We start from the raw sequence: 23,899 nt of genomic DNA on the forward strand, positions 1-23,899 counted from the left end.
CCCAATGCGTTTATTCGGCATTCCAAGTCTCCAGTCTCTTCTCCTCTCTTCTTCATCCCGAAGAAGGGAGGAGAATTGCGCACTTGCATTGACTATCGTGCAATTAATAATGTAACAGTCAAGAACCGATATCCCTTACCTTTAATTCCGACCTTACTTGATCAAATCAAAGATGCCACCATTTATACAAAGCTAGATCTGCGAGGGGCATATCATTTGGTGCGAGTCCGAGAGGGCGACGAATGGAAAACAGCCTTTAGAACTAAATTTGGATTATATGAATATCAAGTAATGCCCTTCGGACTTTGCAATGCGCCAGCAGCATTTCAGTTTTTTATAAATGAGGTGTTAAGGGATTTTTTGGATATTTGCTGTATAGTATACATTGATGATATCCTCATCTACTCAAAGAACAAATCAGAACATGTAAAGCAAGTACGAGCCATTCTTCAACAGCTTTTACAAAATTCTCTGTTCGTAAAACTTGAAAAAAGCTTGTTCCATGTAACCACAGTGGACTTTCTTGGGTATATCCTTAGTCCGGCTGGAATAGAAATGGACCCAAAGAAAGTTAAGGCAATAATTGAATGGCCCAGTCCCTCTTCTGTGAAGCAAATTCAGAGTTTTCTGGGATTTGCTAATTTCTATAGGCGTTTTATTAAAGACTTTTCACAAAAGGTTACGCCTATCACAAAATTGTTACGCAAAAATACAAAATTTGAATGGACCTCAGAAATTGAACTAGCTTTTCAGGACCTAAAAAACCAATTTGTGACAGCTCCAGTACTAAAACATCCTGATCCTTCTCAGCCTTTTATAGTAGAAGCTGATGCCTCACAATTTGCCATTGGGGGAATCTTATCTCAGAGAAGCACAAGTACTGGACAATTGCACCCCATTGCATTCTATTCCAGGAAATAACCCCTCCAGAACAGAATTATGCAATTGCAGATCGTGAACTATTGGCCACAAAAGCTGTGTTCAAAGAATGGCGACACTACTTGCTAGGGGCTCGACATCCGGTAACTATATATACGGATCATAGGAATTTGCAGACACTTAGATCCGGTAAAGCTTTGACTCCTCGCCAACTGCGTTGGACTTTGTTTTTTAATGATTATGATTTCATCATAACTTATCGCCCAGGAAAAGAAAACAACAAAGCCGATGCCTTGTCCAGAATAGGTTTAAGCGATGACTTGAATTTAAGAAAGGAAAAGCTAAATCCTATAATTTCCGAGGAACGGTTTCAGATTGGTCTTGTTAACTCTGATGTTTTAATTGATATAGAGAAAGCCTTACAAAGACATACAAGAGAAGAATGGAATAAACTGTATCCCTTGTTGCAATGAAAAGACAATATGTTGTTTATGAATGACCAAGTTTTTGTTCCCAATGAAATGTTGCAAGAAAGAGTGATACAAAATTACCATGATTCCATGCTGTCAATCCACCCAGGGGTGACCAAAATGTATCAGCTCATTAAAAGACGCTTTTGGTGGCAGAACATGTTAACTGACATCCAAAGATATGTACAAACATGCACGGTTTGTAGCAGAAACAAAGCAGTTCATAAATCCCCATCTGGATTGCTTATGCCTTTGCCGGTTCCTCCTCAGCCTTGGCATACGGTGTCTTTAGATTTCATTGTAGAGTTGCCTCGTACCACTTCAGGCTTCACCACCATTCTCACAGTTGTGGATCACTTTTCCAGATATGCTCATTTCATTCCTCTAAAAAAACTTCCTACGGCTTTGGAGTTAGCACACATTTTTGTCACACATATTGTGAGGCTACATGGCATTCCTTCTGTTGTGTTATCAGATAGGGGTTCACAGTTTGTGTCACATTTCTGGCAAGGTTTAGGAAAATCCTTGAAAATGGAAGTGCGTATGTCATCCAGTTACCATCCACAAACTGATGGACTGACTGAACGCACAAATCAGACAGTTGAACAATTTCTACGATGTTTGTTAACCACCCATGAGCATGAATGGTCAGACATTTTGTGGGCTGTTGAATTCGCTTATAATAATGCAAACCATTCTTCAACTGGAATGTCACCTTTTTTCTGTGTTCATGGTTTCCATCCAAAAGATATGTTGGGCATAGATAAAAAGGTGTCAGATACACCAGCAGTCACTGACTTTGTAGACAATCTGTTCTCTATTCAACAAGAGGCTCAACAACAGTTAATTCATGCAAAAGAAGTTCAGAAGAAATTTGCTGACAAACATCGGTCTAAACAGCCCAACTATTCGGTGGGTGACGAGGTTTGGTTAGCCACAAAAAATTTGAGATTGAAGAGTCACAAGGCTTTTCGTCCCCGATTCATAGGACCTTTCCCAATTGAAAAAATTGTTAATCCAGTCAGTTTGAAGCTAAAACTACCTAGTGAGTATCGAATCCACCCAGTTTTTCATGTTTCACTACTGAAACCTTGTGATCCTGACACTCGGAAGGTTATTCATCCTCCTGAAATTGAGATAGAAGGTGACTTGGAATATGAGGTAAAGGCAGTTCTAGATTCCAAAAGGAAGAAAGGCAAGTTATATTACTTAGTGGATTGGAAGGGTTATGGTCCGGAAGACCGTTCTTGGGAACCCCATGAAAACCTAAAAAATTCTCCTAAGGTCTTAAAAACTTTTCATAATCGATTTCCAGAAAAACCAAAACCAATTCCAACAGTATTAGGGGGGATTCTACGGGGAGGGTACTGTCATGAAACCATCTTCCCAAGCTTTATATAAGCCTGGAATATTCTTCCTTTTAGGAAACCCACCCCTATCCCGTGCAACCAGCACTCCTTGTACCTAGAAAGATAAAAGGGAATTAGTTTATGTAGAGTAATGGTTCGTGAAGGTTTTGATCATGTCTGTATATTTGTGCTTCGCTAATTTAGTCACTTTCAGGTCATTGACTAGGAGGCTGTTAACTGTTATGCGATAGTACTTGGTTCTGTAATTGTAATTCAAGGTATACGCTATTTGCAGCTGCAAGGAAAAAAGACGCGCGTTTAAAAAACGACACGCATCGTTTTGGTGCGCATTGAAAGACTGATTCATTGCTCTGTTCTCAAAGCGGTCGGCGGCTCTGGGCGTGGCACGCACCTGTTCCTCAACGTCCCGGGGTGTGGCTGGGCTATAAAAGCCACACCCAGGGTTCCAGAAGGCGCTTAGTCTTCGGAGCATCTCAGAGCCAACTGCAGCACCGGAGAGCTCACGGATCATCGCCGAAGGTGTGAACTGTGCCAGCCATCCTCTGTACTTCATCGGACAACCGGATAAAGAAGAGCTAAGTACTTCTTTCTTCAAGGCGCCCAACGCTAGCTTTTTGGGGACATTTTTTGGACAAATTGCTAAACTATAATTCATGGATGTATCAAGATTATTTCTTGAGTATTTTGAGTCATAGCCAATTTAGAATATGAGTTAATGTAATGATTCTAATGCAGGTTGTGAATGTTAAAGTTGATGTATAGAGTATATTCTTGCAAAACTCAAAGAATTTTCAGCAGCAATAACAAAGAGGTTTTATAGTGAAGCAAACTATAGAATCTTCACGGAGAAGTCGCGTCTAGAACTACAAGACAAGGGAAACGAAGTGAGTAAGATTAACTCAAAAGTTATTTTGCAGGGAAGAGAGAAGGTTAAAGAAAAGTGCAAATAAGTGTTGTTTAATTCTTTAGAATCCTGTAACCAAATCTGGAGGCGGACAAGTCAACCACCTTCAACAGACAAGACACACCCCTTAACACTCCAAGACGACGACATCCAGGACGCGAAGACCAGACAAGTAGTTCACAGGTAGGAGACTGTTCTAGAATGGCAAGGAAGGTGTGAGAGGAGTTAGGATTGGAAGTCAGGGGTGAATCAGAACATTTGCTAAGGAACATTCTTGTATATTTTCAGGTCGACTACAAGGAAATAAGTAGCGTCAGATCCGGCCTCTCTCCCTGACTGCTACCCATCACCCTAGTGTTGTATAAGGATCATAGGCTGTAAGGTAGGGTTCTGGGGGATTGGTCCATAGCGTCTCTGCAAAACCGATCAAGCACCTTACAGGTAAGGTTGGTGTTCAACTCAGGTAAGAGTGCTTGATCATATCTGACAGAGCTGCATGTTGGGGAAACAGCATTTACGATACCACCAATATATCAACAATGCAAGTAGATCATCTGATGCAGCACATGAGAGGGGCACAGAGCATCAACAGTCCATGGCAAAGAACAGGTACATCTGAGGCAGCACATGAGAGGGGCATGGAGCATCAACAGTCCATGGCAAAGAACAGGTACATCTGATGCAGCACATGAGAGGGGCACAGAGCATCAACATGCCATGGCAAAGAACAGCTACATCTGAGACAGCACATGAGAGGGGCACAGAGCATCAACAGGCCATGGCAAAGAACAGCTACATCTGAGGCAGCACATGAGAGGGGCCAAAATGCAGCATCCTAACAGCAACAGGGCAGTGTACATAACAGAGCAGCTACATCAGAGGCAGCACATGAGAGGGGCCAAGTGCATCAACAGTCCATGGCGCACAGCAGGGACATCAGTGGCAGCACATGAGAGGGGTTAAGTGTCTCAACAGTCCATGGAACACAGCAGGGACATCAGTGGCAGCACATGAGAGGGCACAATGCAGCATCCTAACAGCAACAGGGCAGTGTTCGTAACAGAGCAGCTACATCAGAGGCAGCACAAGGACGTGTGTCAAGTGGGCCGTCCCATTGACATAAATAATGCAAGTGTGGTTACAATGGACTATCTACACACCAAGTACAATGACATGTGAGTGATGGGAACTACACCTCACAGCATGAATCTGGTGGACTGCTCGACCTAGTAGCCTCGGACACAGTGGCAGGATCTGATACCGGATTGGGAGACACAGCCATAGCTCTAGTGACTGACACATGAGCCATAGACCCAGACACACTGCCAGCACCAGAAACAGGAGTGTGGGACACAGCCACAGCTCTAGTGACTGACACATGAGCCATAGACCCAGACATTCTGTCAGCACCAGATACAGGAGTGTGAGACACAGCCACAGCTCTAGTGACTGACATATGAGCCATAGACCCAGACACACTGCCAGCACCAGAAACAGGAGTGTGAGACACAGCCACAGCTCTAGTGACTGACACATGAGCCATAGACCCAGACACACTGCCAGCACCAGAAACAGGAGTGTGGGACACAGCCACTGATGTAGTAACTGACACGTGAGCCATAGGCCCAGACACACTGCCAGCACCAGATACAGGAGTGTGAGACACAGCCACATCTCTAGTGAATGACACATGAGCCATAGACCCAGACACACTGCCAGGACATGACCGTGCACAGTGACCAACAAATACCATGACAGCATCTGAGACATGAGAGTGGCAGACACACACATTGGTATGTCCTGAAACAGGAGAGGGCACAACTGACACAGTGCTACTACATGAGGCATGACAGCGAACAACAGACACAGTGCCACTATCTGACACATGAAAGTGAACTGCAGCTGACCCACTAGGACCAATGAAATGATGAGCCACAGGGCTGTATGGGCCAGGAAGCAGGGTGGCTGGAGCTGGGGACAGCTGTACTTGAGCGACATTGGGGTGGGCAGGTGTCACAGGTGTGTTTCTCCGTTTCTTTGGGATATGGAAGGGCACCCTGGACATGACTGGACTGGTAAGTGGTGTGGTGTGGCCTCATCATGAACATCACCCATCAAAGGTGGATCATGTGCTGGTGTGGGTCTGCTCTCTGGAGACGTGCTGGACCCTGCTTGATGTTTGCTGTGGCCCTGCCCTCTGCATCATGTGTAATGGGTGATGCAACAACAGTGTACTCCTTCCTCTGCTTCTGCGGGGTGTGGATGGGAGTAGAGGTATGGGGGGACTCCACCGCTGACACATGTGTTTTATGTTCCTTCTCCAACATCAGCCTCAGGGCATCCAGGGGTGATGTATGCCTGTCCTTGATGGATCTCGTGTCCATGGGAGAACCCTTGGCCCTGGGAGGTGCCTTGCCTGTAGAATGTGCCTGATCCATGGGCGGTGCCCTGTCCCGGAGAGTTGGATTGTCCTTTGTAGTGTCCCGGTCCATTGTAGTGTCCCTTTCCTTTGCAGTGTCCTTGTCCTTGGGAGTGTCCCTGGCCTTGGGAGGTGCCCTTTCCTTTGCTGTGTCCTTGTCCTTGGGAGTGTACCTGGCCTTGGGAGGTGCCCTTTCCTTTGCAGTGTCCTTGTCCTTTGCAGTGTCCCTGGCCTTGGGAGGTGCCCTTTCCTTTGCAGTGTCCTTGTCCTTTGCAGTGTCCCTGGCCTTGGGAGGTGCCCTTTCCTTTGCAGGGTCCTTGTCCTTTGCAGTGTCCCTGGCATTGGGAGGTGCCCTTTCCTTTGCAGTGTCCTTGTCCTTGGGAGTGTCCCTGGCATTGGGAGGTGCCCTTACCTTTGCAGTGTCCTTGTCCTTTGCAGTGTCCCTGGGCTTGGGAGGTGCCCTTTCCTTTGCAGAGTCCTTGTTCTTTGCAGTGTCCCTGGCCTTGGGAGGTGACCTTGCCTTGGGAGCACCTTTGGAGGGGGATGCCTGTGTTACATGTGAATCCCTGTCCCCCAACACCCCTTGAGAATCCTGTGTGTCAACTCCAGGGTAGCTGATGTCGTGGTCTGTGAAAGATTTCCCTCTCCAAGGGTATGGTGTCTGTGCCCTCCGTGCCCTGCGTTGCTGCCTGTGGCTGCTTCTAGTGCAATATCCAAAAAATTTGCCCTGCTCAGAAATGTCACTCTCCGCTGAGACATCAAGTGGTGTGGATGGGGAAACTGAAGTAGAACATTGTCCCTGCGGCTTTTGAATGGCTGCAGACACTGTGTTGGATAACGACTGAACTGTTCTGTGTAGACCAGCAACATCGCCATGCATTCCCTCCATGAATGCTACAACCTGCCCCAACTTCCTATTGTGGTCTAGGAATGCTTGATCATGTTGGTCTGCCCTACACACAGCTGTCGCAGCAGATCAACCGCCTCAGCACAAAGGGAACTTTGTGTCACAGGGGCAGGGGCAGCAGTGCCTGCACCGAAGGCCACTCTGCTCCCCTTACTCTGGCGAGCAAGAGCAGTACTTGTTGCAGTTGTTGGCAGTGTTGGCCCTCTGTGCTGTGTACCGACTGAAGGTGTAGATTGCCCACTCCCTGTGTCTACCAACAGTGCTGACTCACCAACACCGTCTGAAGATGAGGGCGATGGTGTCTCCACATGTGAGTCCTCAGGGACAGTCCTGTCCCCCTCACTGGGGCTGCTCTCTTCAGTCTCAGTGTGCGTGTGTGTGATTTTGGATTCTGATGCATTGCCACCACTGAGCTCTGTCGTTTGTGGGTCAGTGCCCTCGGCCAAAGCTGAAAGAGAGAAAAGAGGTATATGTAAGTGCCACACTCACGTACTGCAAATTGCAAAAGCCAAACACCTTGACTGCTGACCAACATGTAGCCCCCATCCTGCACAAGAACCACCCCTACCAGACATCCTCATGTCAAAGAACTGGGGGTGCCTGTGAAACATGTACTTCTAACAAACAGGGCAAGTGCAGGCAGACCACCACACATGTGTTGCCATGAGAACACAGACCTCAAGGGCATGTCCTGGGACCCTGCACTACAATGCAACTGGTATGCCCACCTGGCTGACATGGATGCCAGTGCACACTCCGATAATGGCACCAACATGCTATTGCAGCACAACATACACACCACGGATGTCACTACTGCGTCTGCCATCAATACATGCATGCACTCACAAGTCACAAACACATTCAGTGTGCTTACTGCTAGTTTGCTGCTGATCCCCTCTCAACCGGGCGGACAAGTCAGTATGCGTCACTGCAATGATACGGAGCATCAGAGGGGTCATGGTGCGTCGTGCAAGCTGGGATGAACGTGGAATCTGCCCCAGTGTCATCTCCGCCACATTCTTGCTGAGCCTGGAGATGTCGTCCCAGCGCTTGTGGCAGTGTGTGTGTCGCCTATTGCACACCCCCACTGCCCGTACATCACGTGCTATGGTCCTCCACACAGCCCTGCGAAGGTGCAGCTTGATCTACCATGATGGGAGACAAAAGGGGAAAGTCAGTGGACATTTGGACATTCACACAGATAGGAGCAACACGTATCCTTCAACAGCCATGCACAGCACAGCACATGTGAAGGTCCCACAGCACACCGCCAAGATTGCAAAAGCCAGGAGTCAGTGACCACCTCATGCACACCAACATGTCCCCCACTGCACTTACCACCTGTCCGGGGGTACCGTAGAGCCGGTCATAGTGGTGGAGCACACGTCCACAAGGACATCCAGCTCCGCTGCGGTGAAGGGACAAGACCGTATCTCTCGCACTCTCGAAATGGCAGGGTCCCGGACTGTGGCACAACAGCAGCAGTTGGAGGATTGGTCAGCAGCAGGTAGAGGAGATGGGTGCAGGCAGCAGTTGGTGGATTGGTCAGCGGGAGCAGGTAGAGGTGATGGGTGCAGGTAGCAGTTGGTGGATTGGTCAGCAGCAGCAGGTAGAGGTGATGGGTGCAGGCAGCAGTTGGTGGATTGGTCAGCAGCGGCAGGTAGAGGTGATGGGTGCCGGCAGCAGTGGCTGGAAGCAGTGGATGTGTGCTGCAGAGATTAATACATATATAGGGCCCTGAGCTGATATCAGTGGCACACGTCTGCAGCAATTGGTTTCCCCGGGCTGCCTCTTTCAAAAAGAGCCAATGACTGGCCCTGCTGTGGTGGTGCACGGCTTCCGCTATTTTTTTAAATCGCTTACGCGCCCCGCGTTACCTGTTTCCATTGGCTACATGTTCAAGGACCGTCACGGTCACACACCGGCAACCGCATGTGCGCGCTACCGCGATGGTGTATCATTTGAAATTCAACACTCACTGGCGTCGCAATGGCGGAGCACGCATTCCGCGGGGGCGGGGCAGGCTAACACATACATTTGAATGTGCAAGTGGGAATGGCAGTTGGTACCCCCCTTACAGTCACATTGCAGCACCCACCGCAGACCGCCGGGCCTGGCCGCTCACCCACCGCTGGGTGCGGATGGTAGGTGACCACGGGGTGCTGGCGGTGTGTGACTGCCAGATGCAGGCGGTGGCTGTCCGCCCCGTGTAGTGATATCAGCCTGGCATGGATGCCCCTGGCCGCTCGACCCACCGCCGGGTGCAGGCGGTGGGTGACCACCGAGTGCAGGCGGTAGCTGACCACCCTGTGTAGTGATATCAGCCGTTAAAAAGGGGGTGGTGATGGACGGAGCATCTTAATCAATCAAACACTCACACCCAGTCAAAAGATCTGGGTTTAATACATCACCGTTCTTTAGTCCTCTCTGCCACCCCAGTTCAGACATGGCTATATGCAAATCAGTCTGATATCAGCCTGCCATGGTTGCCCCTGGCCGCTCACCCACCACCAGGTGCGGGCGGTGGGTGACCGCCGGGTGCAGGCGGTGGCTGACCGCCCTGTGTAGTGATATCAACCTGGCATGGTTGCCCTTGGCCGCTCACCTACCGCCTGCACCCCGCGGTCACCCACCGCCTGCACCCCGCAGTCACCCACCGCCCGCACCCCGCGGTCACCCACTACCCGCATCTGGTGGTCACCCACCACACGCATCCGGCGGTCACCCCCCGCCCGCATTCGGCGGTCACCCACCGCCTGCACCCGGCGGTGGGTGAGCGGCCAGGGGCAACCATGCCAGGCTGATATCACTACACAGGGCGGTCACTCACCACCTGCACCTGGCGGTCACCCACCGCCTGCCCCCGGCATTGGGTGAGCAGCCAGGGGCAACCATGCCAGGCTGATATCACTACACAAGGCGGTCAGCACCACCCGCACCCGGCTGTGGGTGAGCGGCCATGGGCAACCATGCCAATCAATCAATCAATCAATCACTGCATTTAAATAGCGCACTACTCACCCGTAGGGTCTCAAGGCGCTGGGGGAGGGGGGTCCGCTACTGCTCGAACAGCCAGGTCTTGAGCTGCCTCCTGAAGGCAAGGTGGTCCTGGGTCAGGCGGAGGTGGGTCGGGAGGGAGTTCCAAGTCTTGGCGGCCAGGTAGGAGAAGGACCTTCCTCCTGTGGTGGCTCTTCAGATACGGGGGACGGCGGCGAGGGCGTGGCGGTCGATCGAAGCTGGTGTGTGGGAGCGTAGAAGTTGAGGCGACTGTTGAGGTATCCTGGGCCTTGGTTGTGTAGGGCTTTGTGTGCCTGGGTGAGGAGACGGAAGGTGATTCTCTTGTTGACCGGGAGCCAGTGCAGATATCTCAGGTGTCCGGAGATGTAGTTGCGACGCGGGATGTCCAGGATGAGCCGTGCTGAGGCGTTCTCAATCCGCTGGAGTCTCTTCTGGAGTTTGGCGGTGGTTCCGGCGTAGAGGGAGTTGCTGTAGTCCAGACGGCTGGTGACGAGGGCCAGGGTGACCGTCTTCCTGGTCTTGATGGGGATCCATCGGAAGATCTTACGTAGCATGCGCAGGATGTTAAAGCATGACGAGGAGACGGCGTTGACTTGTCTGGTCATGGAGAGGGAGGAGTCCAGGATGAAGCCCAGGTTGCGTGCGTGGTCTGTTGGTTTGGGTGCACTGCCCAGGGCGGGGGGCCACCAGGAGTCGTCCCAGGCGGAGGGTGCAGGTCCCAAGATGAGGACTTCCTTTTGTCCGAGTTCAGTTTCAGGCGGCTGTTCATCATCCACTTGGCTACTTCTGTCATCCCTGCCAGGCTGATATCACTACACAGGCTGCCAGGCTGATATCACTACACAGGGCGGTCAGCCACCGCCCGCACCCGGTGGTGGGACAGCGGCCAGGGGCAACCATGCCAGGCTGATATCACTACACAGGGCGGTCAGTCACCGTCTGCACCCGGCGGTGGGTGAGCGGCCAGGGGCAACCATGCCAGGCTCATATCACTACACAGGGCGGTCAGCCACCACCTGCATCTGGCGGTCACCCACCGCCCGCACCCCGCGGTCACCCACCGTCTGCACCTGGCGGTGGGTGAGCGGCGAGGCCTGGCGGTCTGCGGTGGGTGCTGCAATGTGACTGTAAGGGGGTTACCAACTGCCATTCCCACTTGCACATTCAAATGTACATGTTAGCCTGCCCCGTCCCCGCGGAATACGTGCTCCGCCATTGCAATGCCAGTGAGTGATGATTTTCAAATGATGCACCGTCTTGGTAGTGCGCACGTGCGGTTTGCGGGGTGTGACCATGATGGTTATTGTCGACTCAGCAAATGTAATGCACTATTGCAGTATCAAGGATCATCTTATGTGTTGGGGGAAGGCGTACCCGGATGTCGTGTGTACACACAATGCATGTCTCCGCACACATGTAATGTTCATAGTTGTACATGTGTGTCAGGACATGTCTGGAATGCATCCGTAATCATTATGTCATGTCAATGGCCCGTGTACACGTGTATCAGTTATATCCATTGTTTACATATGTGGCCATACTATTGACCTTGCTAGTGTTGAACATAGGCCAGTGATGTGAGCCCAAGTTGCGTCAGATGTGCATGGCTATGTGTTTACGTCTTGGTTTTGAGGTCACACGTTTCTATTGGTACACATCTACACAGTACATCACGGCTGTGTACCCACATCCAGAAGCTGCCGTGAATGTGTGGTTTGTGTGTGCAAGTCGCATTGATGGTGGTATACATGCATACTGGATATGCGTCTGTGTGTTGCATGTTGTATGCCCATGCCTGTTATGTGAGGATGCAGAGCATTGTAGGTGGGGTCATGGGTGCATGATGACAATGAGGGTGTGGTCCATGTTCGTGTTGTGTGTGCACGTCAAGGTGTGTCTGTGGGGATGCTTCTCCACACTTGGGGGCAATCAGTCATGTTATGTTGGCAGTCCTTTCAACATGTCTGCACGTAACATTCAACATTTTTGCACACCGGATGTTGTTTGTGGATGTACATTGTGTGTGTAGTCAGCTGTAGTGCCTTATATTTTGGTCACACATACAATCAGTGTCTGCAACATGTATAATTTGTATTGTGTTGGTCAAGATGTGATGGTGTGGCCCAGATGCGCGTTGTTGGTCAATTGACATCTGCTCCCATCTACTCCCGCACAGGAGGGCTCCAAATGTGCATCGATCATACACTGTGCTGGAGGACATGGTGGAAGAGGAGGTAATCCGCAATTTCCGGCTGGACAGACGGAGGTTGCAGGACCTTGTAGGCCTATAGTCACCTCATCTGCAGCCACGCAGGGCATATCCAGTAGCAATTACACCCACAGCAAAGGTGATTGCGGCACTTCACTTCTTTGCAACTGGCACTTTCCAGTACACAGTTGGACATGCCGGGGGGATGTCCCAATCCATGTTCAGCATGGTACTGTGGGATGTGCTGGATGTCATGATGTCTTACAAGGATGATTACATCCATTTCCCACGTCCGGCAGAGCTGGCTGCAGTGAAGGGGGACTTCTATGCTGTGGCCCAGATCCCACACGTAGTGGGTGCCATTGATGGGACACATATTGGTCTGACTCCACCCCAGGCACGTGAAGCCGTCTATCATAATAGGAAGCACTACCACTCTATAAATTTGCAAGTGGTGTGCCTGGCTGACAACATCATCTCCCATGTATGTGCAAGATTTCCAGGGTCCGCACATGACTCCCACATCCTGCAGAGCAGCATTGTCCTCCAACTGATGGCTAATTTGCGTCAAGAACATGCGTGGCTTGTAGGTGAGTGTGCTGTGATGACTACTGTGTTGTATGTGTGCCATGCTGTTACCACCAATCTTGGTAATGATGTATGTGTTTGTCATCCCCCCACCTAGGCGACTCTGCGTACCCAAACCGACCGTGGCTGCTGAGCCCCCTACGGAATCCAACTACCCCAGGAGAAATGCTCTACAATGAGGCCCATGGGAGGACACGTCGGGTGGTGGAACGTACATTTGGACTGCTGAAGTGTAGGTTTCGCTGCCTTGATAAAACCGGAGAGGTCCTGCCATACTCACCCGGCAAAGTATGCAAAATCATGGTTGCCTGCTGCATGCTCCACAACCTGGCCTTACGCAATAACATTGCACTGATCATGGACCCTGCAGACCAACAGGTTTCTCCGCCTCCCATACCACCCATGTCCAGTGATGAGGATAGGGGGGAGGAAGAAGGTGTGGACCAGAGGCGTCAGCTCATTGCTCGCTACTTTTATATGAATGTGAGTAACTACCTCTTGTGCTAGTGTTCAAAGCGTGATGTATGTTCGCTGGTGATGTGTGGATGTGGTGTGTGGATGGTGCCTGTTATGGTATGTTCTGTTTGCAAATGGGTGTGGGAGATGGTGTATGTCCAATGCTCCCTGATGTGTGTCCTGTGATCCGCTTAATTTGTGATGAGTGTGGTTTGTGGGATGTTGCTGTATGGTGTGGTGTGATGGTTGTGATTTAGTTTCCTGACCTGTGCTTGTTGTTCTCTCATTATCCCTAGGTCACTCCCACAGAGACATGATTGTCAAGTACATTGATACCTGCACCTGGTAATGACAAGTACTAAGACAAACCTTTGATTGAAACATGGAGATCACACAGCACTTGTCTAACTACATCGAGGCAGCGGAGGGCCTGGACCCCTCTCAATCTGGCTTCAGGCCCAACCACAGCACTGAATCAGCCCTCCTCTCCGTGACCGACAACATCAGGATGTCACTGGACAGGGGGGAATCAGTGATTCTAGTGCTGTTGGACCTGTCCGCTGCCTTCGACACGGTATCACATGCTCTCCTTCTCGAAAGACTGAGTAACGTAGGGGTAGGAGGAACAGCTCTATCATGGTTGCACAGTTTCCTTTCTGATCGAACCCAAGGTGTCAGACTGGGCTCCCATTCATCACCATCAAGAGAGCTAACTAAGGGTGTGCCACAGGGCTCGTGTCTCAGCCCCACGCTGTTTAACATTTACGTGGCCCCCTTAGCTAATTTGATAAGATCTTTTGGATTTACTCCTGTATCATACGCTGACGACACCCAGCTGTTTTATCCCTTCCAAACCCTCACGCCGGCAACTCAATCATCATTTGCCAGCGGGATGAGGGCGGTAGCACATTGGATGGCTCAAAATTTTTTACAATGTAATGTATCCAAAACGGAGGTCATGCTGTTTGGAGGGGCCACTCTTCTCTGGTCCCCAGATTGGTGGCCTCTGGAACTTGGCCCCATCCCCAAGCCCAAACAAACAGCAAAAAATCTAGGTGTTAAATTAGACCAAGCGCTCCTGCTTAAAGAGCACACCACGCAAGTGGCAGGTGCCTGCCTCCATGTGGTGGGGCTTTTGAGACGAGCCTTCCCGTTTCTACCCCCTAACCATAGGAAGACTCTCATCTAGACCCTTATCATAAGCAGAATGGATTATTGCAATGGTTTATACATCTCAGCTAATGAAGCACAGCTGAACAAACTTCAGGTCATACAGAATACGGCGGCCAGACTGGCCCTCAACGCCCCTCCCAGAACGCCGTCCAGTCCCTTACTTCACCAACTCCATTGGCTACCCGTAAAGCAGCGCGTCAAATTTAAAATCTGTAACGTCATACACAGATGCCTGTTTAGCACCAGTCCCAGCTATCTAAAAGAAAAATTCATGCCTTACATCCCTGCCCGCACACTTCGGTCCAGTAACCATCTCTTGCTTCAGGTCCCAAAGATTAGAAGGGCCAGACAGGGAGGCCGAGCACTGTCCTACAGAGGGCCAATTCTTTGGAACTCCCTGCCCACTGAACTAAAACAGACTAGGAGCCTGGAACTATTCAGGAAGAAACTGAAAACCTACTTGTTTACCATGCTTTAAATTTTTCAGGTTCTCTTCCTCAGCTCTAATCCTTGCAGCAACCCTCTAATATGCGAGCACCAGCGCAGAGATATCCCTTCGGGAATTTATTCATGCGCTTAACAAGCAAATAAATAAATAAATTGAGTGTTTACGTGGTGTTTATTTACAGGGTGTGGATTACTGTTTGTGCATATTTACAAATAGGTGTTGGTGGGGAAGTGAGAGTTGAAGGTCATGTCAGATGAAAACACCGTGGGGACACCACATTGTGCGATGTACACCTAGTCCAACAGACGCGTGCCAATGCTTGGCATTGTGGTGCAAGATAGTTCGCAGAATGAATGCCAGGCTCAAGTAAGGGTGAAGTCAGTGGCGGCCCCTCTTTGAGCGGGTGGATGGTGCATTGCCACTGCTGTGAACTGGATCCAGCCTCGGACGGCCCCTCCGTCTTGGAGCCTGAGCGGTGCCAGCTGTGGGGGCAGGTTGTTCTGGGACAACCTCCCTGTAAGTGGCCATAGGTGATGGTGGCGGTGGTGTTGGGGGAGGGGGAGGTGGTGCTTATGCACTGTCCCGCTGGCCACTTGGGGGAGGGGAAGGTGGTGTTGGTGCCCTATCCCGCTGGCCACTTGGGGGAGGGGGAGGTGGTGTGGTGCGGGATAACCACTCCCTCCAAAGAGCTGTTTGCTGCCCCATGATGTCAACAATTTGTCCCAATCGGGTGTCCACGGACCGCAACAGCTGGCAGGTGTCTATGGAGTCTTGGTGTGCACGATCGGCCTGCGCCTGCGACAGCTCGTAGGAGGCTTTCACTCTGGCGATGGCATCCAGTGTCTCTGTCCCAGGATGGGCTGGGTGTTGTTCACGGCCACGCCTTGCAGCTGCACTCCTGTTTGTGACCTGTGCCATCACCTGAGTCCTCACCCGTCCACTCTCCCTGCTAGCCTGTGATATTGATGGTCCATCATCGTCCGATGGGTCAGGCAGGATGGCAGTGGCAGGAGTGGTGGTGGTGGTGGTGGTGGTGCTGGTGGTAGCTGCACAGGTCACAGTGGCAGTAGTTGCTGTTGGTCCAGTGTTGAAGGTGGTGGAGGCAGGGATGTCCTGTGAGCCTAATAGCCCTGGGAGTGTAGTTGGGCCGGCATCGTCCTCCGCATCCGAGGTGTCCACAGGATCCTCACCTGAGAGTCCAGGCTGTGAGGGGGGCCTCTGGTGCTGGCGGCTGCTGGTTTCTCCTGTCAAGTCTCGGTCACCTGAGGGACAAGAATATAGAAATCAATGCTGTGGACATGACAGGTTTGTTGTTGTTACATTTCTATTTTGTAGGGAATGAGGACATGGTTGTTTGTGTCAACAAATTGGTGTGTTAGACAGTACTGGGCATTATGGTGGTGTGGAGGTGGGGAGACAATACTTGGATATGTGTGGGCCTGTCCTGCTAATGGATGTTGACCCTGTGAAGATGGCTACCTACATGTACGTTTGAAGAGGGAGATGCAGTGGTCAGCACATGGTAGGTGGACTCTATCTTGCTCTGGGATGGGACATGGGGGCCTGTTGGGAGTCGTAGTGCTGGACCTACCACCCCACCCTTCTGCACCCTCCCTGTGGGCATGGGGGACTGTTGAGAGTTGTAGTGCTGGACCAATCCCCCCCCCACCCCCACCCTCCCTGTAGATGTGGGGGTTTGTTGGGAGTTGTAGTGCTGGACCAACCCCCCCACCCACCACCACACTCCCTGTGAACATGGGGGCCTGTTGGGAGTTGTAGTGCTGGAACCACATCCTCCCCCACCCTCCCTATGAACATGGGGACCTGTTGGGAGTTGTAGTGCTGGACCTACCCCCACCCACCACCACCCTCCCTGTGAACATGGGGGCCTGTTGGCAGTTGAAGTGCTGGACCAATCCCCACCCCCACACCCTCCCTGTAGACGTGGGGGCCAGTTGGGAGTTGTAGTGCTGGACCTACCCCCCCACCACCCACCACCACCCTCCCTGTGAACATGGGGGCCTGTTGGGAGTATTAGTGCTAGATCAATCCCCCCACCCTCCCTGTGAACATGGGGGCCTGTTGGGAGTTGTAGTGCTGGACCAACCCCCCCCCCCACCTTCCCTGTAGACATGGGGGCCTGTTGGGAGTTGTAGTGCTGGACCTACCCACCACCCTCCTCCCTGTGAACATGGGGGCCTGTTGGGAGTATTAGTGCTGGACCAATCCCCCCACCCTCCCTGTGAACATGCGGGCCTGTTGGGAGTTGTAGTGCTGGACCTACCACCCCACCCTTCCCCACCCTCCCTGTGGACATGGGGGCCTGTTGGGAGTGTTAGTGCTGGACCAATCCTCCCCACCCCCACACTCCCTGTAGACGTGGGGGCATGTTGGGAGTTGTAATGCTGTACCTACCCCCTCACCCTCCCTGTGAACATGGGGGCCTGTTGGGAGTTGTAGTGCTGGACCGACCCCCCCCACCTTCCCTGTAGACATGGGGGCCTGTTGGGAGTTGTAGTGCTGGACCTACCCACCACCCTCCTCCCTGTGAACATGGGGGCCTGTTGGGAGTATTAGTGCTGGACCAATCCCCCCACCCTCCCTGTGAACATGCGGGCCTGTTGGGAGTTTAGTGCTGGACCTACCACCCCACCCTTCCCCACCCTCCCTGTGGACATGGGGGCCTGTTGGGAGTTGTAGTGCTGGACCAATCCTCCCCACCCCCACACTCCCTGTAGACGTGGGGGCATGTTGGGAGTTGTAATGCTGTACCTACCCCCTCACCCTCCCTGTGAACATGGGGGCCTGTTGGGAGTTGTAGTGCTGGACCCACACCCTCCCCCCCACCCCCACCCTCCCTGTGCACATGGGGGCCTGTTGGGAATTGTAGTGCTGGACCAATCCCCCCCACCCTCCCTGTGAACCTGGGGGCCTGTTTTGAGTTGTAGTGCTGGACCTACCCCCCCACCCTCCCTACCCTCCCCACCCTCCCTGTGAACATGGGGGCCTGTTGAGAGTTGTAGTGCCCCCACCCTCCCCCAACCTCCTTGTGAACATGGGGGCCTGTTGGAAGTTGTAGTGCTGGACCAATCCCCCCCACCCTCCCTGTAGACGTGGGGGCCTGTTGGGAGTTGTAGTGCTGGAACCCCACCCTCCCCCCCACCCCCACCCTCCCTGTGCACATGGGGGCCTGTTGGGGGTTGTAGTGCTGGACCATTCCCCCCCCCACCCTTCCTGTAGATGTGGGGGCCTGTTGGGAGTTGTAGTGCCGGACCTACCCCCCCCACACCCACCACCACCCTCCCTGTGAACATGGGGGCCTGTTGGGAGTATTAGTGCTATACCAATCCCCCCCACCCTCCCTGTGAACATGGGGGCCTGTTAGGAGTTGTAGTGATGGACCTACCACCCCACCCTTCCCCTCCCTCCCTGTGAACATGGGGGCCTGTTGGGAGTTGTAGTGCTGGACCAATCCCCCCCTCCACCCTCCCTGTAGACGTGGGGGCCTGTTGGGAGTTGTAGTGCTGGACCAACCCCCCCCCCCCACCCCCACACTCCCTGTAGACGTGGGGGCCTGTTGGGAGTTGTAATCCTGGACCTACCCCCCCACCCTCCCTGTGAACATGGGGGCATGTTGGGAGCTGTAGTGATGGACCCACACCCTCCCCCCACCCCACCCTCCCTGTGCACATGGGGGCCTGTTGGGAGTTGTAGTGCTGGGCCAATCCCCCCCACCCTCCCTGTGATCATAGGGGCCTGTTGGGAGTTGTAGTGCTGGACCAATCACCCCCCCCACCCCCACACTCCCTGTAGACGTGGGGGCCTGTTGAGAGTTGTAGTGCTGGACCTACCCCCCACCCACCACCACCCTCCCTGTGAACATGGGGGCCTGTTGGGAGTATTAGTGCTGTACCAATCCCCCCCACCCTCCCTGTGAACATGGGGGCCTGTTGGGAGTTGTAATGCTGGACCTACCCCCCCCCCACCCTCCCTGTGATCATGGGGGCCTATTTTGAGTTGTAGTGCTGGACTTAACCCCCCCACCCTCCCTGTGAACATGGGGGCCTGTTGGGAGTTGTAGTGCTAGACCCCCTCCCTCCCCCACCCTCCCCAACCTCCCTGTGAACATGGGGGCCTGTTGGAAGTTGTAGTGCTGGACCAATCCCCCCCCCCACCCTCCCTGTAGACGTGGGGGCCTATTGGGAGTTGTAGTGCTGGACCTACCCCCCCACTCTCCCCCACTCTCCCTGTGAACATGGGGGCCTGTTGGGAGTGGTAGTATGGGACCCCCACCCTCCCCCCCACCCCGACCCTCCCTGTGCACATGGGGGCCTGTTGGGAGTTGTAAAGCTAGACCAATCCCCCCCACCCTCCCTGTAGATGTGGGGGCCTGTTGGGAGTTGTAGTGCTGGACCTACCCCCCACCCTCCCTGTGCACATGGCGGCCTGTTGGGAGTTGTAGTGCTGGACCAATCCCCCCACCCTCCCTGTGAACATGGGGGCCTGTTTTGAGTTGTAGTGCTGGTCCTAACCACCCTCCCTGTGAACATGGGGGCCTGTTGGGAGTTGTAGTGCTGGACCCCCACCCTCCCCCACCCTCCCTGTGAACATGGGGGCCTGTTGGGAGTTGTAGTGCTGGACCAATCCCCCCCACCCTCACTGTAGACGTGGGGGCCAGTTCGGAGTTGTAGTGCTGGACCTAGCCACCCTCCCCCACCCTCCTACCACCCTGCCTGTGAACCTGGGGGCCTGTTGGGAGTTGTAGTGCTGGACCCACACCCTCCCCCCACCCCCACCCTCCCTGTGCACATGGGGGCCTGTTGGGAGTTGTAGTACTGGACCAATCCCCCCCCACCCTCCCTGTGAACATGGGGGCCTGTTGGGAGTTGTAGTGCTGGACCTACCACCCCACCCTTCCCCACCCTCCCTGTGGTCATGGGGGCCTGTTGGGAGTTGTAGTGCTGGACAAATCCCACCCCACCCCCACCCTCCCTGTAGACGTGGGGGCCTGTTGGGAGTTGTAGTGCTGGACCAACCCCCCCACCCACCACCACACTCCCTGTAGATGTGGGGGCCTGTTGGGAGTTGTAGTGCTGGACCCACACCCTCCCCCACCCTCCCTGTGAACATGGGGGCCTGTTGGGAGTTGTAGTGCTGGACCCACACCCTCCCTCACCCTCCCTGTGAACATGGGGCCTGTTGGCAGTTGTAGTGCATTGGTTTGTACTTACCAGCCTCAAGTCCCTCTTCTATTCCTTCCAGGCTCCTAGGGTGCAGTATGCCCAGCCCCTTCTTCTCCCATTCGGAAAATGGTATGGGCTCCGGGGGAGTGCCGCCGCCAGTGTGGTGTGCCCGCAGGTGGTTCTTGGCCCTGATGCCTTTCACCCTTGCCTTGAGGTCGTGCCACCTCCTCTGGATCTCGTGTTTGGTGCGTGGCACGGTCCCTGAAGCATTCACTCTGGTCACGATCCTGTTCCACATGTTGGTTTTGGTTGCCAAGGTGGTCTGCTCGACTAGGTTGCTGAATAGATGTGGTTCGACACAGATGATTTCATCCACCATGACCTTCAACTCAGGGTCTGTGAACTTGGGGTTTTTCTTGGGTGCCATGGTGTGTGATGTGCAAGGTGTGGGTGGTGTGGGGTGGGGTGTGCAGGTGTGTGGTATGTAGGGATGGTGTTGTGGGGGTTTGTGTGGTGGGTGTGCTGGTGTGCAGGTTGTATGTGTGCGTGTGTCTGCTGTTTGTGGTATTCTGCCTCTTTCTTCCAGCTGTGCTGTGATGCAAAGGATTGTGGTAATGGGAGGGATTCCTTTTATACTCTGTGTGGTTCTTGTGTCCCAATGGTTGTTTGCAGTCAGGTGTTCTGTGGGTGTGGTGACTTGGGTGCTCTTGTTGGTGTTGGGGGGGGCCTTAGGGCGTGTAGTTGTTGGTGGTGGGTGTTTCAGGTGGGTGGGTGTCCTGTTTTGTGTGTTTTCTATTTACTTCCGTCCGCCATTTTAGAATCGGTTTGACGGCAGGGGTGATGTTCGTTTGGTCCTTCCGCAGTCATGCTCCGTTTTCCGATGATTCCGCGGCGGTTGTGGGAGCTAGTGAGTTCCGTAGGGATTGCACGGTTATCCTAATCGTGCAGCCGGACCCTCCGCAGGTCGTGCGGCGGTTGGCCCTGTTTCCGCGGTGATTGCGTCCGCGGCGGAGGGAATTTATGTTGTACCGTCCGCCTGTGGCGGTCTTTCATGTGATCTGTCCGCCGCGGTTGGTGTTTGATGTGATCTGTCCGCTGCGGTCGGTGTTTGCTGTCAGTTATATCCTAGTCGGAGCGGTCAGGAGTATTTTTCCCGCGACCATGGCGGACAGAACACTTTTCCGTCCGCCATCCTAATCGACCCCTAAATTATAAACTAGCAAATAAAGTCTAGAAAAAAATAATCATACTCTAAAAATCACGAAAATCATCTCAGATCATTAAAATACAACTTAATCAATTAAATAATTGAATTAATTACCTATTAAACATGTATTCAAAAACGTGTTTGAAAATAAAAAATAATAATGTATCACTTTAAAAACTTCTGATCTTATACCCCTACAAACCCAACAACCCAGTAAAAAATTATATATTACTAATTATATGGAAAAATATTTAATTAAATATTAAAAATTACAACCTATATTTAAAAAATGTAAACAATTATATTAGTAATGTGAACACCTAACATTAATATGATAACTTACATATTATATAAATGAAAACATATTTAATACAACTATATTAAAGTAAGTGATATTATATGTATTTTTTTTAACAATGCTATATACATAAAAAACGATGTTCTTACTTTTTATAGCCTGTTCCTCAAAATTTATATAGTTACAATATGTTTGACACAATATCCACAGTACTTGAAATCTTTTATTTGACATTCCTGTTATTCACCGCCAAGGCAGCACAAGAAAACACGAGTAACGCATAGCAAAGAGCTAAACTGATAGTAAAGGATTTTTTGCTGTCTCACCCAGTAAACCCACATACCTGGAAACCCAAACCAATCTCGTCCATTGTAGTCATGGACTGCACCAACTCATCTAAATTTCCAGTGGCCATTAGGGCATGGCTCATACCATACCAGCCACTTGGCCTCCAGTGGTCTCCAAAACTGTCACATTCACACAGTGACTTATTTCTTCACTTTTATATTTGCATAAACAACAAAAGGTCAAAGTACACATGGGCAGGATTTATAAAGAATCCAAACACAAGTTCTCTAAAGAGTAAAAAAAATGCATAGAGTTACTAACCATTTGTGGACGATGTGACAAACAGAACCACGATAAGAAGATAAGACACCGCCAGCAGAGCGCAGATCACATAAACCAGTTTCTCCTTGCTTGGAAGGTATCTCTTGTCTTAAATAAACAAATAACATAAACAAACACAAGACATTAATTGATACAACAGGTACAACATTGACTCATAGTTGAGTAAAAAAAGGTATTCAAGTATAATGGTGCAATTCATTATTATGATCATTATGTACTGCTTAACAAACGCTGTCATCATGCTTGATACATTTAATGGCAACAGTTATCACACAATTCAGTGGCAGTCTTTTTATTGGCACAAGAAGAATAAAAACAGCATGCACCTGCTGGGGATTCCAACCTCTTACTTTAACCCCTTCGCTGCGGCGGCTATTCCGCCGCAGCGCTAAGGGGGTAGGGCGGCCGCGCGGCGGTCACGTATTTGTGACGGAACCGCTCCGTCACGGCACGCGGGTGAGCTGTGCTTGTGACGGAACGGTTCTGTCACGAACGCGCCCGCTCAATGGAACGCGCCGCGCAGGCGCGAAATCAGCGCCGCGCAGGCGCGCCGAGCGGGCCGTGACGGAACCGTTCCGTCACAAGCACAGCTCACCCGTGGCTTGTGACGGAGCGGTTCCGTCACAAGCACACAAGGGGTTAAGGGGACAGTTTTTTATTTGCAAATACCTGTGGGCTGAAATGTTGATGGCTGTGGCCCATCAGTGTTTTAGCCCACTGCCTGTCTTTTGTGTTCCATGAAAATCCAGGCGGTCCACTTTTCTCCTGGTGAACTAATGCTAATTGAGTGCCAAAACAGCTTGCTCCCTACTGTAGCAAGAATGGATTGAATGCCTCTTTAATGGCGACTGGGTATGGCACATTCATCATAGCCAATGCTAGTGAGTTAGGGTTAAAAGAGAGAACCTACATTCACCTCTGTTTTTAGGTTTGGCAATGGGCACTGCCAACGGTACCTTGGCTACAAACTTCAAGGCTATAGCTAGGGTTTACAGTTCAATCTTCTCCTCTAGATACGTAGAAGTACACCTGAAAAACACACATTGCAATTTGAGCGATACCCAATGGTAACCAGAAGCATGTGTAGAAGTTAACCTAGCCCCTTTTCTTTCAACCAAACACCAAGTAGACTGCCACATTTAGTAAGTGTAAGTCTCTGTCAGAAGACCTCCAGGGAGGCATTACGCAAGCGGTGGATGAGCTTTATAGTCGTTCATGAATGAAAGTCTAGCACCAAACCAATCTTTAAGGTCATATGCTTGATCTACTTTTGGGAGTGACAGATACAATTCCATGTATTGAAACCTCAGTTGAGCTGGAAGATACTTGAAAGACAATGGTGGAAGGGCTGTTCCTTTTCAGTCATATTCAAGTTAAAAAAGGCACTAAATAATTACAAAAAATTAGTTATCTCCTCCAAAGTAGAATTCTTTACTAACTTCGATGTTGAGAACTCCAGCCAACTCCAGGAGCTTGTCCTTCTAGTTAAAACTATTGCATCTTCAGTGTGTGCCACAGTCACTGTAAAGAAATCACTGGCTTTGGCTGATAGACATTCAACATGTTTTGAGGATGTAATGACAGCCATCTCAATTACACCAGCTGGCCGGAGCCTTTATCCGCAGGTACAGTTTCCATAGAGGCCTTTGACTTTGAAATTGGGTAAAATCCCAACTGGACTGACAACTTTCATCTTGACTACAATGACTAATGCGTAAATTTCTATTCCATGTTTAGAGG

General features: G+C 51.4%; 1 protein-coding gene across 1 annotated transcript in view; it reads right to left on the reverse strand.

Moving 5' to 3' along the window:
- The window catches only part of LOC147750532 (C-type lectin domain family 10 member A-like), a 171,700-nt gene that overhangs the window by 147,316 nt on the left and 485 nt on the right, over nucleotides 1-23,899 (reverse strand). The window contains exon 2 of the mRNA XM_086929586.1: nucleotides 22,139-22,246. Within this exon, the coding sequence (XP_086785712.1) occupies nucleotides 22,139-22,246 (108 nt within the window). The remainder of the gene's footprint in view (nucleotides 1-22,138; nucleotides 22,247-23,899) is intronic.

This window comes from Lissotriton vulgaris, chromosome 1_1 (assembly GCF_964263255.1).
Source record: "Lissotriton vulgaris chromosome 1_1, aLisVul1.2, whole genome shotgun sequence".
NCBI lineage: Eukaryota > Metazoa > Chordata > Amphibia > Caudata > Salamandridae > Lissotriton > Lissotriton vulgaris.